Source organism: Huiozyma naganishii, chromosome 1 (assembly GCF_000348985.1).
Source record: "Huiozyma naganishii CBS 8797 chromosome 1, complete genome".
Taxonomy (NCBI): Eukaryota; Fungi; Ascomycota; class Saccharomycetes; order Saccharomycetales; family Saccharomycetaceae; genus Huiozyma; species Huiozyma naganishii.
The window spans coordinates 1,225,473-1,240,731 of NC_035922.1; the positions used below are offsets into that span (position 1 = coordinate 1,225,473).

General features: G+C 44.5%; 7 protein-coding genes across 7 annotated transcripts; 2 read left to right on the top strand and 5 right to left on the bottom strand.

Annotated features, from left to right (window-relative positions):
* Positions 1 to 128: 128 nt before the first annotated feature.
* CTR1 (high-affinity Cu transporter CTR1) lies at positions 129 to 1,241 on the bottom strand (the record flags this gene model as incomplete). The annotated part of the gene is made up of 1 exon (XM_022611243.1): positions 129 to 1,241. The coding sequence occupies one exon, from the start codon at positions 1,239 to 1,241 to the stop codon at positions 129 to 131; it is 1,113 nt and encodes a 370-aa protein (XP_022462671.1).
* A 235-nt stretch (positions 1,242 to 1,476) lies between these two features.
* On the bottom strand, positions 1,477 to 5,070 carry AXL1 (Axl1p; the record flags this gene model as incomplete). The annotated part of the gene is made up of 1 exon (XM_022611244.1): positions 1,477 to 5,070. The coding sequence occupies one exon, from the start codon at positions 5,068 to 5,070 to the stop codon at positions 1,477 to 1,479; it is 3,594 nt and encodes a 1,197-aa protein (XP_022462672.1).
* An 891-nt stretch (positions 5,071 to 5,961) lies between these two features.
* On the top strand, positions 5,962 to 7,002 carry KNAG0A07750 (aldo/keto reductase family protein; the record flags this gene model as incomplete). Its single annotated transcript, XM_022611245.1, has 1 exon — positions 5,962 to 7,002. The coding sequence occupies one exon, from the start codon at positions 5,962 to 5,964 to the stop codon at positions 7,000 to 7,002; it is 1,041 nt and encodes a 346-aa protein (XP_022462673.1).
* Positions 7,003 to 7,193: 191 nt separating this feature from the next.
* RRP9 (ribosomal RNA-processing protein RRP9) lies at positions 7,194 to 8,894 on the bottom strand (the record flags this gene model as incomplete). The annotated part of the gene is made up of 1 exon (XM_022611246.1): positions 7,194 to 8,894. One exon carries the CDS (start codon positions 8,892 to 8,894, stop codon positions 7,194 to 7,196), a length of 1,701 nt encoding a protein of 566 aa, XP_022462674.1.
* Positions 8,895 to 9,128: 234 nt separating this feature from the next.
* Positions 9,129 to 11,975, bottom strand: CTF4 (chromatin-binding protein CTF4; the record flags this gene model as incomplete). The annotated part of the gene is made up of 1 exon (XM_022611247.1): positions 9,129 to 11,975. The coding sequence occupies one exon, from the start codon at positions 11,973 to 11,975 to the stop codon at positions 9,129 to 9,131; it is 2,847 nt and encodes a 948-aa protein (XP_022462675.1).
* Positions 11,976 to 12,263: 288 nt separating this feature from the next.
* On the top strand, positions 12,264 to 14,300 carry NUP57 (FG-nucleoporin NUP57; the record flags this gene model as incomplete). The annotated part of the gene is made up of 1 exon (XM_022611248.1): positions 12,264 to 14,300. One exon carries the CDS (start codon positions 12,264 to 12,266, stop codon positions 14,298 to 14,300), a length of 2,037 nt encoding a protein of 678 aa, XP_022462676.1.
* Positions 14,301 to 14,357: 57 nt separating this feature from the next.
* On the bottom strand, positions 14,358 to 15,077 carry MSS18 (Mss18p; the record flags this gene model as incomplete). The annotated part of the gene is made up of 1 exon (XM_022611250.1): positions 14,358 to 15,077. One exon carries the CDS (start codon positions 15,075 to 15,077, stop codon positions 14,358 to 14,360), a length of 720 nt encoding a protein of 239 aa, XP_022462677.1.
* Positions 15,078 to 15,259: the final 182 nt, after the last annotated feature.

The window sequence follows — 15,259 nt, forward strand, 5'->3', positions numbered from 1 at the left end:
GACTCGTTACAGCAGTGTATAATTAGAGGAGGCTTACAGAAGGAGAGTGTGGGTATGTAAAATAGATATTTACAAAAACTAGCAGCAAAGTGTGGGGTGGGAGCCATAGGCCATTACTGGTACGCAGATCATTGGAACTTTTCAGCGGGCATCAGGTTCGCATCCATGTCGTTCCCCTGTTCTTGCAGCTTCGCATTCTCGGACATATCCCTCTCGATTTTTCTTTCCAGGTTGTTGTCGACCGCTGCGCAACCACATTGCTCACCTCCAGCGGCTGTCTGTCTGTGCCTACCACACCTGCATGCGGCACCACCTGGGCAGCGATTGATCTTGTCCAACTCGCGCTGGATATCCCATCTTTTCAACAGGGCCATCTTGCACCTGTTGAAAAACACCTCGGACACTGTCAACCCGACTATCACTGCAAACACGTACGTCAGCACGAAGGACATCGCTGCCAACATGAGCATGTAGATGATCATTGTGGACGTGAAGATCAGTAAGAGTCTAATTGAATCGTGGAACAGGTCGATGAAGTTTGGGGCGAAAATGTCAAACATGAGGTTGGGTAACTGTGGTAGCGGTGAGCCCATCTGCAACCCGTTGGAGTCCACGTACGATTCTTTGGACTTGGAGGAGTCCGTTTCGCTGACCTCTGTCATCCCCACTGCGGCACCCTTGCCAGCAACGATTGACCTCAAGTTTTCAGATTTCATGGACGTGTCCCATTTCTTAAACCAGTGGACCTCCAGACACCAGTTTACAAATAGTAGAAACTTGTAAACGAAACTGGCCGCTAGGATCAGCACAAAGATACCGAACGCCTGCCTTTTATGGGTCGCATACAACTTCTCGAACACTACAGGGTAGTGTTCAAATTTCCGTGTCAAATAGTAGTTCATGTGCATGGACATACCACTCATCGAGTCACTGGACGAATTGGACATACCACTCATCGAGTCACTGGACGAATTGGACATACCATCCATTGAGTCACTCGAGGAATTGGACATACCACCATGATGCATCGCCGTACCACTGGACATAACCATTGCAGAAGTTGCACTAGCGGACCCCATGTCCATATCCATCGACGCGGAAGCCGTTGCGGATCCCATCGTCATTAACGACGCCACAACACTGCTCGATATAGACCCCATAGCCATCGCCATAGTGGAAGTGGGGGATCCCATCCCGCTCATCGATTCCATACTCATAGATTCCATACTCATAGATTCCATACTGTACCTTTTCTTAGCAGAGAAGCTTTACTTTCTGGACACACGGGTACTCTTGCCAATTCCTTCCCAACAATTACACCGCAACTACAACGTCTGTACCCACTGCCCATATATATATATATACACCTCGAGCCCATGCGAACCCTCGAGAACCGCACCCTTCCGTTGCAGTCGCCGAGATCTGAATTATTTGCTCGAGCAAATAAAATAAACGCAGCAAAGAACAGCCGTTGCTTCACGTGCGGCGGAAGAAGTCCGCGTCCGGCAACCTGTGTCTTGGCGGTGGTGTAGTAGTAGTAGTTGTTGACGGTCGCTGTGGGACGGTGGGTCGCAGTGTGAGGCTGCGACGCACACCCAGCGCCAACAGTTTCCCAACCTCTTTCGCAATGACGCGGCACAGCTTCCAGTTCTCGCCGCGGGTCTTGAAGTGTGCGAGCAAGTGCCGTAGCAACTGGGTGGGCGAACCCTGCGACTTGTTGACTATATCGCGCAGCTCTGTGTCCTTGATCGCAAACCCTTTCATCTTGAGGAAAGTTTCCATCTGTAGAAACATCTGCCGGTTCATGATTTCCTCCCGCTTCATAGGGCTGTCGATCATTATTGAGATCTTGCTTCTCGTGGTAGACCTCGCAGACAGTTTCTCCTTGAAGAAGGTCATGTACCTGTGCAAAGTTAACCCTTGGACCACCGTGCGGTCTAGGATATCGTTGCCCTGTAAGAAATCGTACTCTTTCGCTTGGATCAGGTTCCATAACTGCTTGTGTCTTTTCATATCGATCCCTTCGAGCACGGAAGAGTGGCCGTTTTGCACATTGGGGTAGATCTCGCTTAACAGGTTTGTGGGGCCTCCTGACGTGTCCATCTCACCCACAGTGTGCTCGCCTATTAACCTAATGTACGGTTTCAAGTAAATTTCCTCGAATTGAGACTCCGTAAGCGCGTTCAACACAGTGTCCTCAAGATACATCATGTACTCATCAATCTTATCCTCCAAATCAAGACACTGTCCAGCGGACATCACCGTGATGTGCAACCCAACGGTGTCTGTCATGATCCTCAGACCACCGAGAACAACATATCCGATCTGTTTCTTATAACGAAGGTCAGGTACTAACGTTAGGTGCATCAGGTAAGCGGTGAAATGGGCCAAAGTGAACGCGGCACGGTCATTCCTTAAACCAACCTGCACAAAGTGCACTATACTGTTATTCGGATCATCACCTTGGCCAGGGTACTCCACATAGTAATTTACCCCAGGCTTCAAAACGGTTGTGGACCGTCTGTAATCCGTAGTTGGGGTGCTGCATCTGCTGCTGTTCAAATGGTGTGTCAATTTCGAATGAATCAGACAGTTGACTTCATCTGCATATCTCATATCGCCTTGGACAAACAAGTTCAAGTAGTTACCGCTATCGTTCATCACAAATTCATGGCAAAATTGTTGGAAACTCGACATGTCACTATCCTCCAACGCTTCCAATCTATCCTCTAAAGTCCACATGCCTCTCTCAAGAACGATCAACAGACCCATGCTCGCCAGTTTCACACAAATCTCAGAAGATGCGGCCTCATATTTACTTCTCACTTGGATCCTCGCCTTCCTTAGCAAACTGTTGGTGACAATATTAGCAGTCGCAGGATCTCCAATTAGACGCAACGTCGAAAGAATATAGTCAGTGATTTTCACAACACCGTCGCTGAACCCACATATTGTACAACAGAGCTGCACGTCTCCCTTGAGAGATGTGGCAATTTCGTAGGCATAAGACAACTGCAATGACGGGTATAAATCTGATGTGAGTAAGAAATTCAAAACTTCACCAAGGATCTCCAAATGCATCGTGTTCATCGATGAAGGTGTCATCGTCAAAGACTCAATAGAAAATGTTACAGTACTCTGTTTTGGAATACGATCTGGAGAAGCTACAGACTCAGGTTCTTTGTCAATGGGGAGAATCCACATTTCATAATGAGATGACCGATTGACCAATCTTGGTTTTTGATTAGGTAGCATACTTGTTGGTACCTGAGGTTGTAAAACCGCAAAACGAGATCTCAGAGAGTATTCCATGAAAATCTGCTGGAGATTTGCTAGATTTTGGAAGAACTGTGGGATGAAGAGATTTTTTGAGGGTAAGGCAAGTGAGTAGTCGTTCACGGTCGTGCAGGGTTCATCTATTATTTGTTTAAAATTAAGGTGACTTTTGATGTAGTCAAATCCGTAATATGCATCTGTACTCCAATCTTTATTTTGTGAGCCCAACTCGAAAAAAGCGTTGTGCTTTAGTTCTGAACCCAACAGAAACAACTTTACATTTGTTACCTTCATAAATTCATTGATAAAATTTTGGAATTTCATGGCCTGATCAAACCACCATGGTGTAACCGTCATCAGATTCTCGCTATGGTCATTATTTAGTTCAATCAGATTCGGCGATTCTTTGAAAAGGTACTCTAATTCTGGGGTCCTCAGACTGTGTTGTAGTAGCTCAGTTAACTCAGAACAAAAATCAGATGAGAGTACTTCTTGCTCTTGGTAGAGATAGTTAATATATTCGATGGTAGTATGCTCAAACAAAATTCTGGATAAAGAGTTTAAGTTCTCCCAGCGCACTAATTCAAGAGTACCTTTAAAAACTTTTGAGATGATTTCTCTCAGATTTTCCCAACCAGAGGCAGTCAACGAGAACTGTAAGATTAATCCGTATACCCCATAGGTAAAATCTGATATATACGTTGTTGTCTCTGTTATCCAACTTTTTTCGATGAAGTAACTGTGCAGGGATCCCTTCGATTCGTCTCCAAACAACTCACGCCATATGCCACTAAAGATTTTCAGTTCCTTTGGTGTAAAATTTGCACCACTTTCATTCACTGGGAACAAAAAACGCATTGTTGATTGCTTATTTGATTTGATTATCATAAAGTTGTTTCTGTCGTCGAAACACTTGATATCTTTGTATTTCGCCTTCCATGCTTTTTCCAAAATCCTAAAGCTTTCAATTTTTTTCAATTTCTTCCCATTGGAACGTATCGAGTCTCTTTTAGAGATAGATCGGCGAATGACATTTCCTTTAGCAGCTCTGGACGATTGTATGTAGCCAAAATTTGTGAGTGCTAGTTTAGTCAGTATGTTCACGGACTGAGAACCCTTAATGCAAACAGTTATATTTCGAGGTTGGAAATTAGTTTCGAAGTAGTTTACAAGTAAAGTCCGCAAATTCATACCAGTAACCAAGGGCATATTTTTCAGTGTATGAATATTACCAGTCGAAAATTGGCTAAATGGGTGATTTCCATTCGCCATCAATCTGATAGCCTGATAAAGTATCTTACTCAGGCTTGAAACGTTACTATCATGTTCGCTTTGAATGGCATAGATTTCCTTGTTCATCGCTGTGGAATTGAACAAAGGTTCCTTCAGAAAGGATGAAAACATGTCTAGGATGCAGTCAAATTCCAGCTCACCCTCCCTATTCATGTTAGGAACAGAGATGTGGAAGGTTGTTTGCTCTCCAGTTGTGTACGCGTTGTGGGTTCCGCCAGTTTTGGACAGCGTTTGATGGTATTTGTCAACGTCTGGATATTTTTTTGACCCAGCGGCAAACAGCATGTGCTCGCATAGATGAGCCAAACCGGGGACACCCTTGGGATCATTATGCGAGCCTGTTGCCACGGTGACCGAACACACACTTGCATTATCTTCTGGATCAGATATCAAAAGGGCCAATACCCCGTTTGGTAATTTACACAACTTATGCGTCCTGTGGGAGAAGGCCAATGGTATTCTGAACTGTATATCATAGTTTTGAACTGCTGCCCATGTCATCGGGCCCTAGCACCTTGTTTACTTCGGGGTGAGCCTGCTCCTGTCACTTTGCGTTGACCATTCAAATTATCCATCGTTGAGTTGTCCCCAGCCATTTGTTCAATATCTGCCGCTATGGCCATATAATATGTGAAAAATCGTGTAATTTTCCTATTCGGGACATACGCTTGGTGAGATGAAACAACTATAAACAAGATAACCAGACCATAAAAGCAAAGTGGTACCATCCATTTCAGTCTTTGATGACGAATCAGCGAATTGACTCCAAAGTAATCGACGGTTTCATCAAGGGGACCGCAAACAACAAGATGCCCTGAACTAATTGTTACCTGCTAATGTGTCCTGTTTATTTGTGCAGAGAGGAACAACGTAAATGTTTTTTTTTCCTACGACACGTGTTTACACTTCTTGGCTGAGCTATTTGATCCGCAGGCAATTTGATCCGCGGGCACCTCTGAATGTCCACGTTGCCACAACCAGACTCCCCTGAGCGACCCTCTCGCTTCTGGACCGGCCCCGACTCCCCCTTCGCCCTCGTTCGGCCGAACACCACCGCCACTTAAAAGTCAAACGGCGGAGAGAATATCCGTCTGTCCCAAATAGGAAACAGCGGAGAAGAATGCGTGAACCGTTCGGCCGAATCTTAATGCTGTGAAGGCACAGCGAATAGCCGAATGAGGGCAGATTTGATGAGATAATCGTGGAAGGCGGGGTCGTCCTTAAAATTGGTTTCCTCCTTTTCTTTGGTTTGATGACCGCGTAACACATATAAAAACGACGGATTGATCCTGCTGGAAAGCTGGAAAATTGTGTGTCTCAATTGTGCTTTCCTCGTCTTTATCTTTTGTAGAGTAGAACCACACCACCGTAATAACACACCCTCTTCTCAATATGTCCAAGGTTGAACAGATCAGAAAAGACTTGAATGAAATCCATACTGGGTATGGGATGATGAGCTTGACATGGGCCGCTAAAGTAGTCCCAGTCCAGCAAAGTCACGAGGCTATGAAGAAAGTCGTCGACTTGGCCATTGAAAACAATACCAAGGCGTTCTTCAATGTGGGCGAATTTTATGGCCCGGATTTGGTGAACTTGAAACTGGTAAAATCATTCTTTGAAAAATACCCAGAATTGAGAAGCAAAGTTATCATCAGTTGCAAAGGTGCATACAACATTGAAACTTTCCAGGCAACTGGAAAGTATGACGAAGTCATTGCCAGTATCAAACGGTGTTGTGATGCAGTCGGTGGTTACATCGACATATTTGAACCGGCTAGACTAGACCTTTCCATTTTGAAGGAGGGCGAGGTGTATCCAAGGGAATCGTTCGAGGCTCAGGCCAAAATGATTGAGGAATCGTTCATCGGGGCAATCTCCTTGAGTGAAGTCACTGGAGAACAGATTAGAGCTGTTGCTAAGGACTGGGGCAAATATCTGGTCTGTGTTGAACTTGAGCTGTCCATGTTCAGTAGAGACATCTTGATCAATGGTACTGCGAAAGCGTGTAGTGACCTAAACTTGACAATCATCTGCTACTCGCCACTGGGGAGAGGATTGTTGACCGGTACAGTGAAGGCCAAGGCACCTCCAAAGGGTGAATTCAAGGCAATGTTGAAGCGGTTCCAAGGTGATGCCTTGGAACACAACCTGCTACTGGTACAATTTCTACAGGAAGAGATTGTTGACAAGCGCCCAAAGGACCAACAAATCACTCTACCACAACTGGCCTTGGGTTGGGTTAAAAAATGGCAGAGATCTAAGACGTTCCCAGGGGCTAACTTCATTCCAATTCCTTCTGGATCTTCTGCTTCAAGAGTTGCCGAGAACTTCGATGAAGTTAAGGGCAAGATTACAGAAGACGAATTTGCCAAGATTAACGAGTTTTTGGAACATTTCGAAGTTATTGGTGACAGAGAAGAGATGAATGTATAGTTTCCACGTAACTTTTATATTCTTAACTACTCCTTCCACAATGTTTGTATAATACATGCACTCTCAAACAATAAAATATTAGTATAGTTCACTATGTTACAAGTGTAAATTTCGACATATAATTATATTGATTTCTTTCAATCTAAATATACATATGTATCGATGCATTTGTTTAGTGTGTTTATTAGGCTTCAAAAAGTGGTTTGCTCAATCACAGCCGAATAAATACCGTTTCTTCCTCCAGGAGTATGATTTATCCATCTTCCTAATCTGTGCTCTTTACTCACGCTTGCCAAGACCCTGAAAGTCTCTTTACCGGGTTTACCAGATTCAACGACCTGAATCCTGTTCACCACACCTTTACAGTTGGGCAACTCTCCCAATAACGAAAATTCCCTTAAGTTCTCTGAGATCTTCCAAACTTTCAAAATACCATTCCAAGAACCTGAAATGAATATGTTACTGTACGGTACTGCGTAAATCGAGGTGATCCAAAATGGGTGAGCGATCTTATTATCTTGCACTTGGGTTCTTCTAACTATTTCGTCTACTTCCCCGGATATTGAAGATTCACTGGGAGCATCTTGATAACCATGACCAGCTCTCTCCGTGAAGATAGGCTTTTTTTTACCCGTGGACCACAGGTGTATATTTCCGTTATCGGATCCGGTGACAAAATGTGAATCATCAACCATACTGACAACATCGATGCTCCCCTCACAGAAAAATACAGGCGCTTGGCTTTCATCTGGGTATTCAATCTCACCATCTTCCTTTTCTACTGCATTGGTTTTCATCCATTTCTTTAGTAGTTTCTCGGGATTATCACCACCTCTGAAAGTAAGTCTAGTTTCATCTGGAATCTTCCATAACATGGCCGTTTTGTCACGAGCCCCTACACTGACACATCTTTCCATGGCCAGTGCAGAAATATCTACAACAGAATCGTAATGACCATAAAGAATTTCCAATTGAGCAAACTGATTTATCGAGTATGTTCTGATCTTGTAATCAGCACAAGATGCATACAACTGATCCGAGTTGTTTCTAAATGCCAGAGAGAGAATTTCACCTCTACGATCTTTTGTGGGGATGACTTTGACAGGAGCCAACGATTCAGTGCTCCACACAATCAGCTTCCGGTCTCTACCGCCTGTCACAACATACTTTCCATCCGGTGAGGCTGCAACTGTTAATATTTCTTTGTAGTGCCCTTCGGTGGTATTTTCAAACTCATGAGTAGATTTTGGAGTGTACTTGGATCCACCTCTAACATGCTTCATCTTTTTCGGTCTTTTGGAAAAGTCAGTCACATCGTATTTAGTTAATTGCAAGTCTCCACTCACCGTATACGCGAATATTTTACCTCTGTTTTTTGCTCTCCCGAACCCCTCCTCAGCATGGAATTTATTCACATCAGGTTGATAACAGCTCAGACCGGTTAAACACTTTTCTCCGACTCTAGTAAATGTAACGTTAGCTTCGGTTACAAGTAATTTATCACCAATCAACCGATAAATACGACCTTGCTGTTCGGCGACGTCTTGCTTAAGCCTTGTTGCAATGATATCCTTGTCTAAATCTGCCGCATCAAAATTGTTGTAATCGTCTAGTTCACGTTGTTCTTTCTCGAGCGCTGCAGAATCAGAGAGACCGGTAGCAATACTTTTGGCATCCGTTTTAAGATTGTCTAGATATTGTCTAGCCAGCCGCCTTCTTTTATCAGCAGAATTCTCACCTTCAAACTCTTCATCGGATTCAACCTCTTCTTCATGATCTATAATGGAGTTTTCCCCCTCGTTACCGCTCTCTTCATTAGATGATGGATCTGTGATTTCTTCATCCTTGTCATGAGCTGGTCGGGAGCTTCCCTCTCTCGATCTTTTAGGCATTATTTATCAGTCGCAAAAAATATCTCTCGAGTAAATGCGCTTTTATCGAGCAGTATCACAATGCTGTGTATGAACTTTTCAAACTGCTCTAGCAATATCAAGCTCATCTCTAATACTTTTTCCATTCTGTACAGAATTCATCTTCATCAAAATTTTTCACATCACTTTAGACGGTATGGCACAGATTCGTTTTACTATGTAATTGATACAGACGGTTAGGGATCCAGTACACCATCACTTCATACTGTCCATTTGCCTCTCAAAACGAGTCTCTCGTATGTCGTTGATCCGCTTCATCAAAGACATCATCTCCGCTCTTTCTGCAATCTTTGCGGCTGCAGTTAGCGCGCGATCTTGCTTCAATTCTTGTACCAACGAAAGTGCTTTATCTGAGTCCTGGGTGGAACACGCCACCGCAAACAAACGTAGCAACGCTTTATCGTAATTATTATTCAGCTGGGCTATAATCTCGTTTTCGTTGCCAAATAGCTCACCTTCATTTTCCAGAGTATCACTTAGGAGTCCGCTTAGGATTTTAGAACGCATTAATTCCTCTTCCGCAGCCATATTATCGGGTACCTTGATCTCCTTCCCGGAGATCCCATCGCCCTTGTCTTTTCCAAGCTCCGCAGAATCTGCTTGTGCGTCCTCGTCCTCATCCCGCTTTGAAAGCGTTTCCTCCCATATTTGTTGTTTGACTAAAACTGGTATTCTCACCTCCATTTCAGACGGTAGGGGGAGAGGGAAGCCCGGCCAAGCGTTTTTACCTTTCACCAATATACAGTTCAGAGTGTCAAACGATAAACCTAAGGGCCATACGTGAATGTCGTGCTTATCCTTACCCCCGGTCATCTTCCACAACTCGAGGTTAGAATCTAAGAGAGGAACCCATCTGCTTTCAGTAGGAGATGTCCATTTACTTAGTACCAAGAGCACGTTATCATTACCGAATATACATGGGTCCCCGTATTGCGAAAAAAACACACTCTTGATACCCAGAGGATTGAAGGCAGTAAAGGACGATGCACCAAATTCGTCAGTCTGGTCCATATTTTGCGGAAGAATAATGGGTAGGGGACATTCCCTTTGGAAATATCTCGATTTTGTTGGCGATTGCTCTAACAATGAATATGAGATACCGTGAAATGGAGAGTAGTGAACCGTAAACACTTTATAATCTAGTGCAGTTAATGTTACAACTGGCGACATCTTTTCCACAGTTATTGGAACAGCATATTGGTTAAAAATTCTAATATAGCCAAACGATGTACCAACAATAATCCTTTGGGGTGTCGCAGCAACAGCAGTTATGATTTCCCCTTTACTCAAGGGTATTGTTTTGGTCCAGTTGGAGTGAAATGTACCATAAGGTCTGTAATGTAGCTGACCGCTTTTTGATTGTGCAAATAGAGTTCCGTTTTCATTCAAGAAGCAAGTATCGAAGCCAAACAAGTCCTCAAAATGATATTCGGTGAACCTGCCGATATCGAAAAAGGAGACAGTAATACTGAACTGTTCGTTGTTCTTTACGGTACTAACGTAGCCAATGCTATTCATGGTAAGATACCTTCTATCCCCGACACCGAATGGCGTTGCACCTGGTGATATTGGTTTGTACCGAAAAGTTGGGGGTGCTACTAGCCTTCCTGAGGTGAAGCTTTTACTTTTATCAAAGATTGGGAGAGACATTTTCTGCTTCTTTGCGGGCACATACCCAGCACCATCGTCGTCATCAATGAACTCTTCTGCTTCAGAATCTTCTTCTTCTTCTTCTTCTTCTTCTTCAGAAAGGTTCCTTTTCTTGCCGTTTTGCAGATCGTTCAATTCCTTCCTTTCTTGAGTAAAAACACCATTGGAGTTGCTATCTTCATCGTCAGAGCCACCTTCTTCAGCAACGCCATCTACCAAAGTACTCTTGGGTTTACCCTCATTTAACACTTCATCCAGTTCTTCATCGGAATCGTCGTCTTGAACGAAAACACTTTTAGATGTAACTTTTGTGCCTTTGCTACCTTCTGTGTCATCTCGTGAAATCTTCGTATTGACAGCGTCTTTCACGTGAATAAAATAGCCTGACCAAGTCCCAAGGATGATATCCAACGTTTTACTGTCAGACCCGATTTTCCACACAAAGTTTGTAATCTGTTGAGAAAACTTTCTTTGGTATGTGACCTCCGACTTTTCCCAGTCCCAAACGATAAGCTCATTGTCCAAGTTCACTGCAGCAACGTGGGTTCCTTGTGAACTGTCAAATTTCAGATCAATAAATTTTGACACACTGGATGTCTTTGGTGGTTGCACCAGCGTCTTGAGAAGTTCGTAGTTTTTCAGACTGAACACCTTCACGGTAAGATCGGAACAAGGAATTGCGAAATTTAACCCTGTAGGGTGCCATGCCACACGAGTGCAAATTCTGTTTTGTGGTTGAAATTCTGCATCCGATATATGTAGATCATTATCATCCGAGTCGTTGCTCACGTCATCGGCAATTATTTTGTCCAGTGTAGATGGTTCGTTTTCGTCGGAATACGAATTCTTATTAATATACCCGTCCAACTCTTTAACTTTATTGGGAACCGCAGAGGTCAGTGAAAAGAATTGAATTGTACCGTCAATGAAGGAAACTGCCAGAAGATTCGTGGTGGGACTATACGACAGTTGGCTGATTTGCTCTCGGATTTTAATGTTGTTGTTGCCAGTTGCACCTACTTCCACCGAGGCCAACACCAGGTCATCACCACCCATGATAAACATCTTCCCATTGTGGATTGACACACAATCTCTCACGGGCAGGCCGAACCTAGCCAGTAGCTGGTGCCTCGCAGCGGTACTCTTATAATCGTAAGCGATTGCATCACCGCTGGAAGACGTAAGTACAAATTTAGAATTGGAGACGGTGCATATGGATGTGAGCCCTTCCAAAATATCGATTACCTCGGGTTCTTTCTCGGGATGATTCAGTGCCAGGATCTTGGTAAGACCTTTTTTGTTTGCAGCAAATAGCGTGTTGTTATCGAAACCCAACGATAGCAGCGTTTTCCCACCGTATTCAAAAACCGGTTTCTTTACAACCTCTGGCATAACCGTGTTTTGCAAGCTTGGCAGTTTGCTTAGTGGGTTGTAGAAGCGATTTGATCACTCTCTCTAGTGACAGATTCTCTTGACGCGCCGAATTTTTCAGTTTCGCGTTTATCACTTTTTATGACACAGTTATTTGTGACGCTGCAACGAAGAGATGTAAGGTTGGGTAGTAGAAGCAGCTGCAACACTGTCTAATATGCTGTTCTGCTGCGACAGGTGTTACGCCGAGGATCAAGACCGTGATACACCGTCCTTATCGAGGGAACCCCTCCCACTAGTCTCTTGGCAATGCCATATCACTCCCCACGAAGAGGAACTCTGAGATCCACCGCAAATTTTTTTAAATCGATTCCAAAGAAGAGCGTCAGACCTTTAAAGCGATGTATGTTTGCAGGGGGGGTCTTGGATCTGGTCCCTGTGGTATCCTGGAGAGGTCAATTGACAGCACACATGTTTGGCAGTAACAATGCTGGGAACACGGGCTCCACTGGGTTTTCCTTTGGCAACAAAAGTAACAGTGCGGGTGGTGGTCTCTTTGGGAACAACGCTAATCAACAGACTGGTGGGGGTGGCCTTCTAGGCGCCAGCAAGCCGGCATTTGGTACCAATGCGCCTTCGCAGAGTGGGGGGATGTTTGGGCAAAACCAGCAACAACAATCCGGTGGGCTGTTTGGTCAAAGTCAGCAACCGCAAACACAACAATCTGGTGGACTGTTCGGTCAGAACCAGCAGCAACAACCTGGGCAACAATCCGGTGGACTGTTTGGTCAAAGTCAGCAGCAACCTGGGCAGCAGCCAGGTGGGTTGTTTGGCCAGAGTCAGCAGCAACAGCCTGGACAACAATCCGGTGGGCTGTTTGGTCAAAGTCAGCAACCGCAAACACAACAATCTGGTGGACTGTTCGGTCAGAACCAGCAACAACAACCTGGGCAACAATCCGGTGGACTGTTTGGTCAAAATCAGCAACAGCAGCAGCAGTCAGGTGGTTTATTTGGTGCGAATAAACCCGCGACTGGAGGTGGTTTGTTTGGCCAACAGGCTGGGTCCGCTCCTGGAGGAGGACTCTTTGGTGCAAAGCAGCCTGCTACGAATACCGCGGGAGGTCTATTTGGTAACTCTAACACGACCCAGCCAGCAAGTGGAACTGGTGGTCTATTTGGCGCTAAACCTGCCGGGACAACCACTGGTCTTTTCGGTCAGAACCAAAACCAGAATTCCGCTGGTGGGGGTCTCTTCGGCAATAACATTACAGGCAACAAAACCGGAGGGTTATTCGGGCAACAACAACAACAACAACAACAGCAACCCCAATCTACTTTGGGAAATCCTGCAATTCCCTCGAGCCAGCCGTCATTTGCCTGGTCACAAAACACCAACCAACAACAGCCGAATGGTTCACAAACGTCGACGCTGTTCCCAACACAGAGCAGCATGGCACCATATGGTGCAGGCACTGCCACTAACAACATGCCGATGAACAACTATAACAATAGCTTATATGCATTACAGCAGCAGCAGCATTCTGCGAACTACCCGCAACAAATCCAAGAACAGATCATAAAATGTAAAGAATCGTGGGATCCATTATCATTTAAATCCAAACTCAGGACCTTTGTCTACAATAAAGTCAACGAGACTGATGCTATAGTGTACAATAATAAGCCTCCAAATGTGATACAAGAGGAATGGGACCAAGCAATTGAAAATAAACCTAAGCCAATTTCCAACCTGATCCCAATTCAGATTTTCGGTTTTGAGGAACTGAACCAACGGAATCAGTTACAAATAGAGAATGTCGCCAAAATTAGAATGATATTGAAAGACATGCTTGATAAAAACACCCAGTTACAGCAACGGCACGAGTTAGAGACTGCATCGCGCATTTTGAAAGTTGTTTCTAAGAATGTTGAGATCGAACGAAGGATCCTGAAACTGGGGTCGCAGTTGAGTATATTGAAGAACAGAGGTCTTCCAATGACCATTAACGAAGAAAAAATGTGGACGCAGTTTAAATCTCTACTGGATAGGTCACAAGATCCAGCCGGACTCGGGAAAACAAACGAACTTTGGGCCCGTCTAACTGTGCTAAAGGAACGTGCCAAGAACATATCCCAACAGCTTGATAATACAATGGTAATAATTAATGAAAATGGTGGTAGTGATAGCAACACAGATGGCAAAGCATCTGGTGAAGTGTATGATGCAGGCAACCAGAAGATTGATAAAATTGCTCACATTTTGAATAATCAACAACGCGGTATATGTTATTTGAACTCTGTCCTTGAGAAGGATCATGCCAAGGTTGATGGTATGTTGAAGAACTGAGAATGGTTATGTTTCGGTATATATGTACACACATATTTAGTAGTAGCCCAATATTGCCTAAAATCCATTGAAACCATGAAGTAGCAGATCTAAGCGTTGCTTTTCTTCCTCAGTTGTCGTCTCAGAGAAAGGCTGTAACCAAGTGCTCAACCCCTTTGGTAGATCGTTGGTGTTTATATACAGATATGGTTTGAGTTGAATATTATCTTGCTGACCTGTTGGGAAAGTATCGAGGAGTTCAACCTTTGCACTCGTCTCCCCAGTTCTCTTCTCATTAAACTGGGACATCAATGACCCTAGGTCTTTCGCAGGAAACACGGTACCAGTATTCGAGGTTAGTTTCATCTCTGTGGGATCTGCCAGTATCCACGGACTGTTGTTACTGTGCGTAGTTCCTCCAGTAAGTATTTGTCCCAGTAGTTTATCCCTCTTTATATGGAGCTGCTGTCCGCGTTCTCGCTCCACAATTGGGCGTCTGGAACCAGCCCTCGCCGCCGACATCTTCATACCTTGCACTCTTGCCAAGAATTCGGCGAGAAGGTCTCTCCTCTCTGTGCTCAAAACCATCTGTATTTTGGGAGAGCTGACCATCTGTGCCAACCCACCGTCTCTCACGTAGGTCAAGTCCTTGCAATACAGCACGTTGCTAATGGACCTTAATCCACGAACCAGTGCTTGAGACGTGCTACGGAGCTCGGGGAGCGACAGACCAGCCACTCTCCCGATTCTCCACTCCACTATACAACATTTGGTCCGTATATGTTGCAGCATGGACATGATTCAACCGTCTCTCTGTTACGAGGAAGTGCACATCTTCCGCAAAACGCGGTAGGGAACAGTAGATATCATGATATTGACACTACACAAAGAGTAGATATATAAGCGTAATATAACAAGCGTGCTGTAACGAAATGGGACTATTCTGTACGCCGTCTCACTACCGTCTATTTCCATTGTCT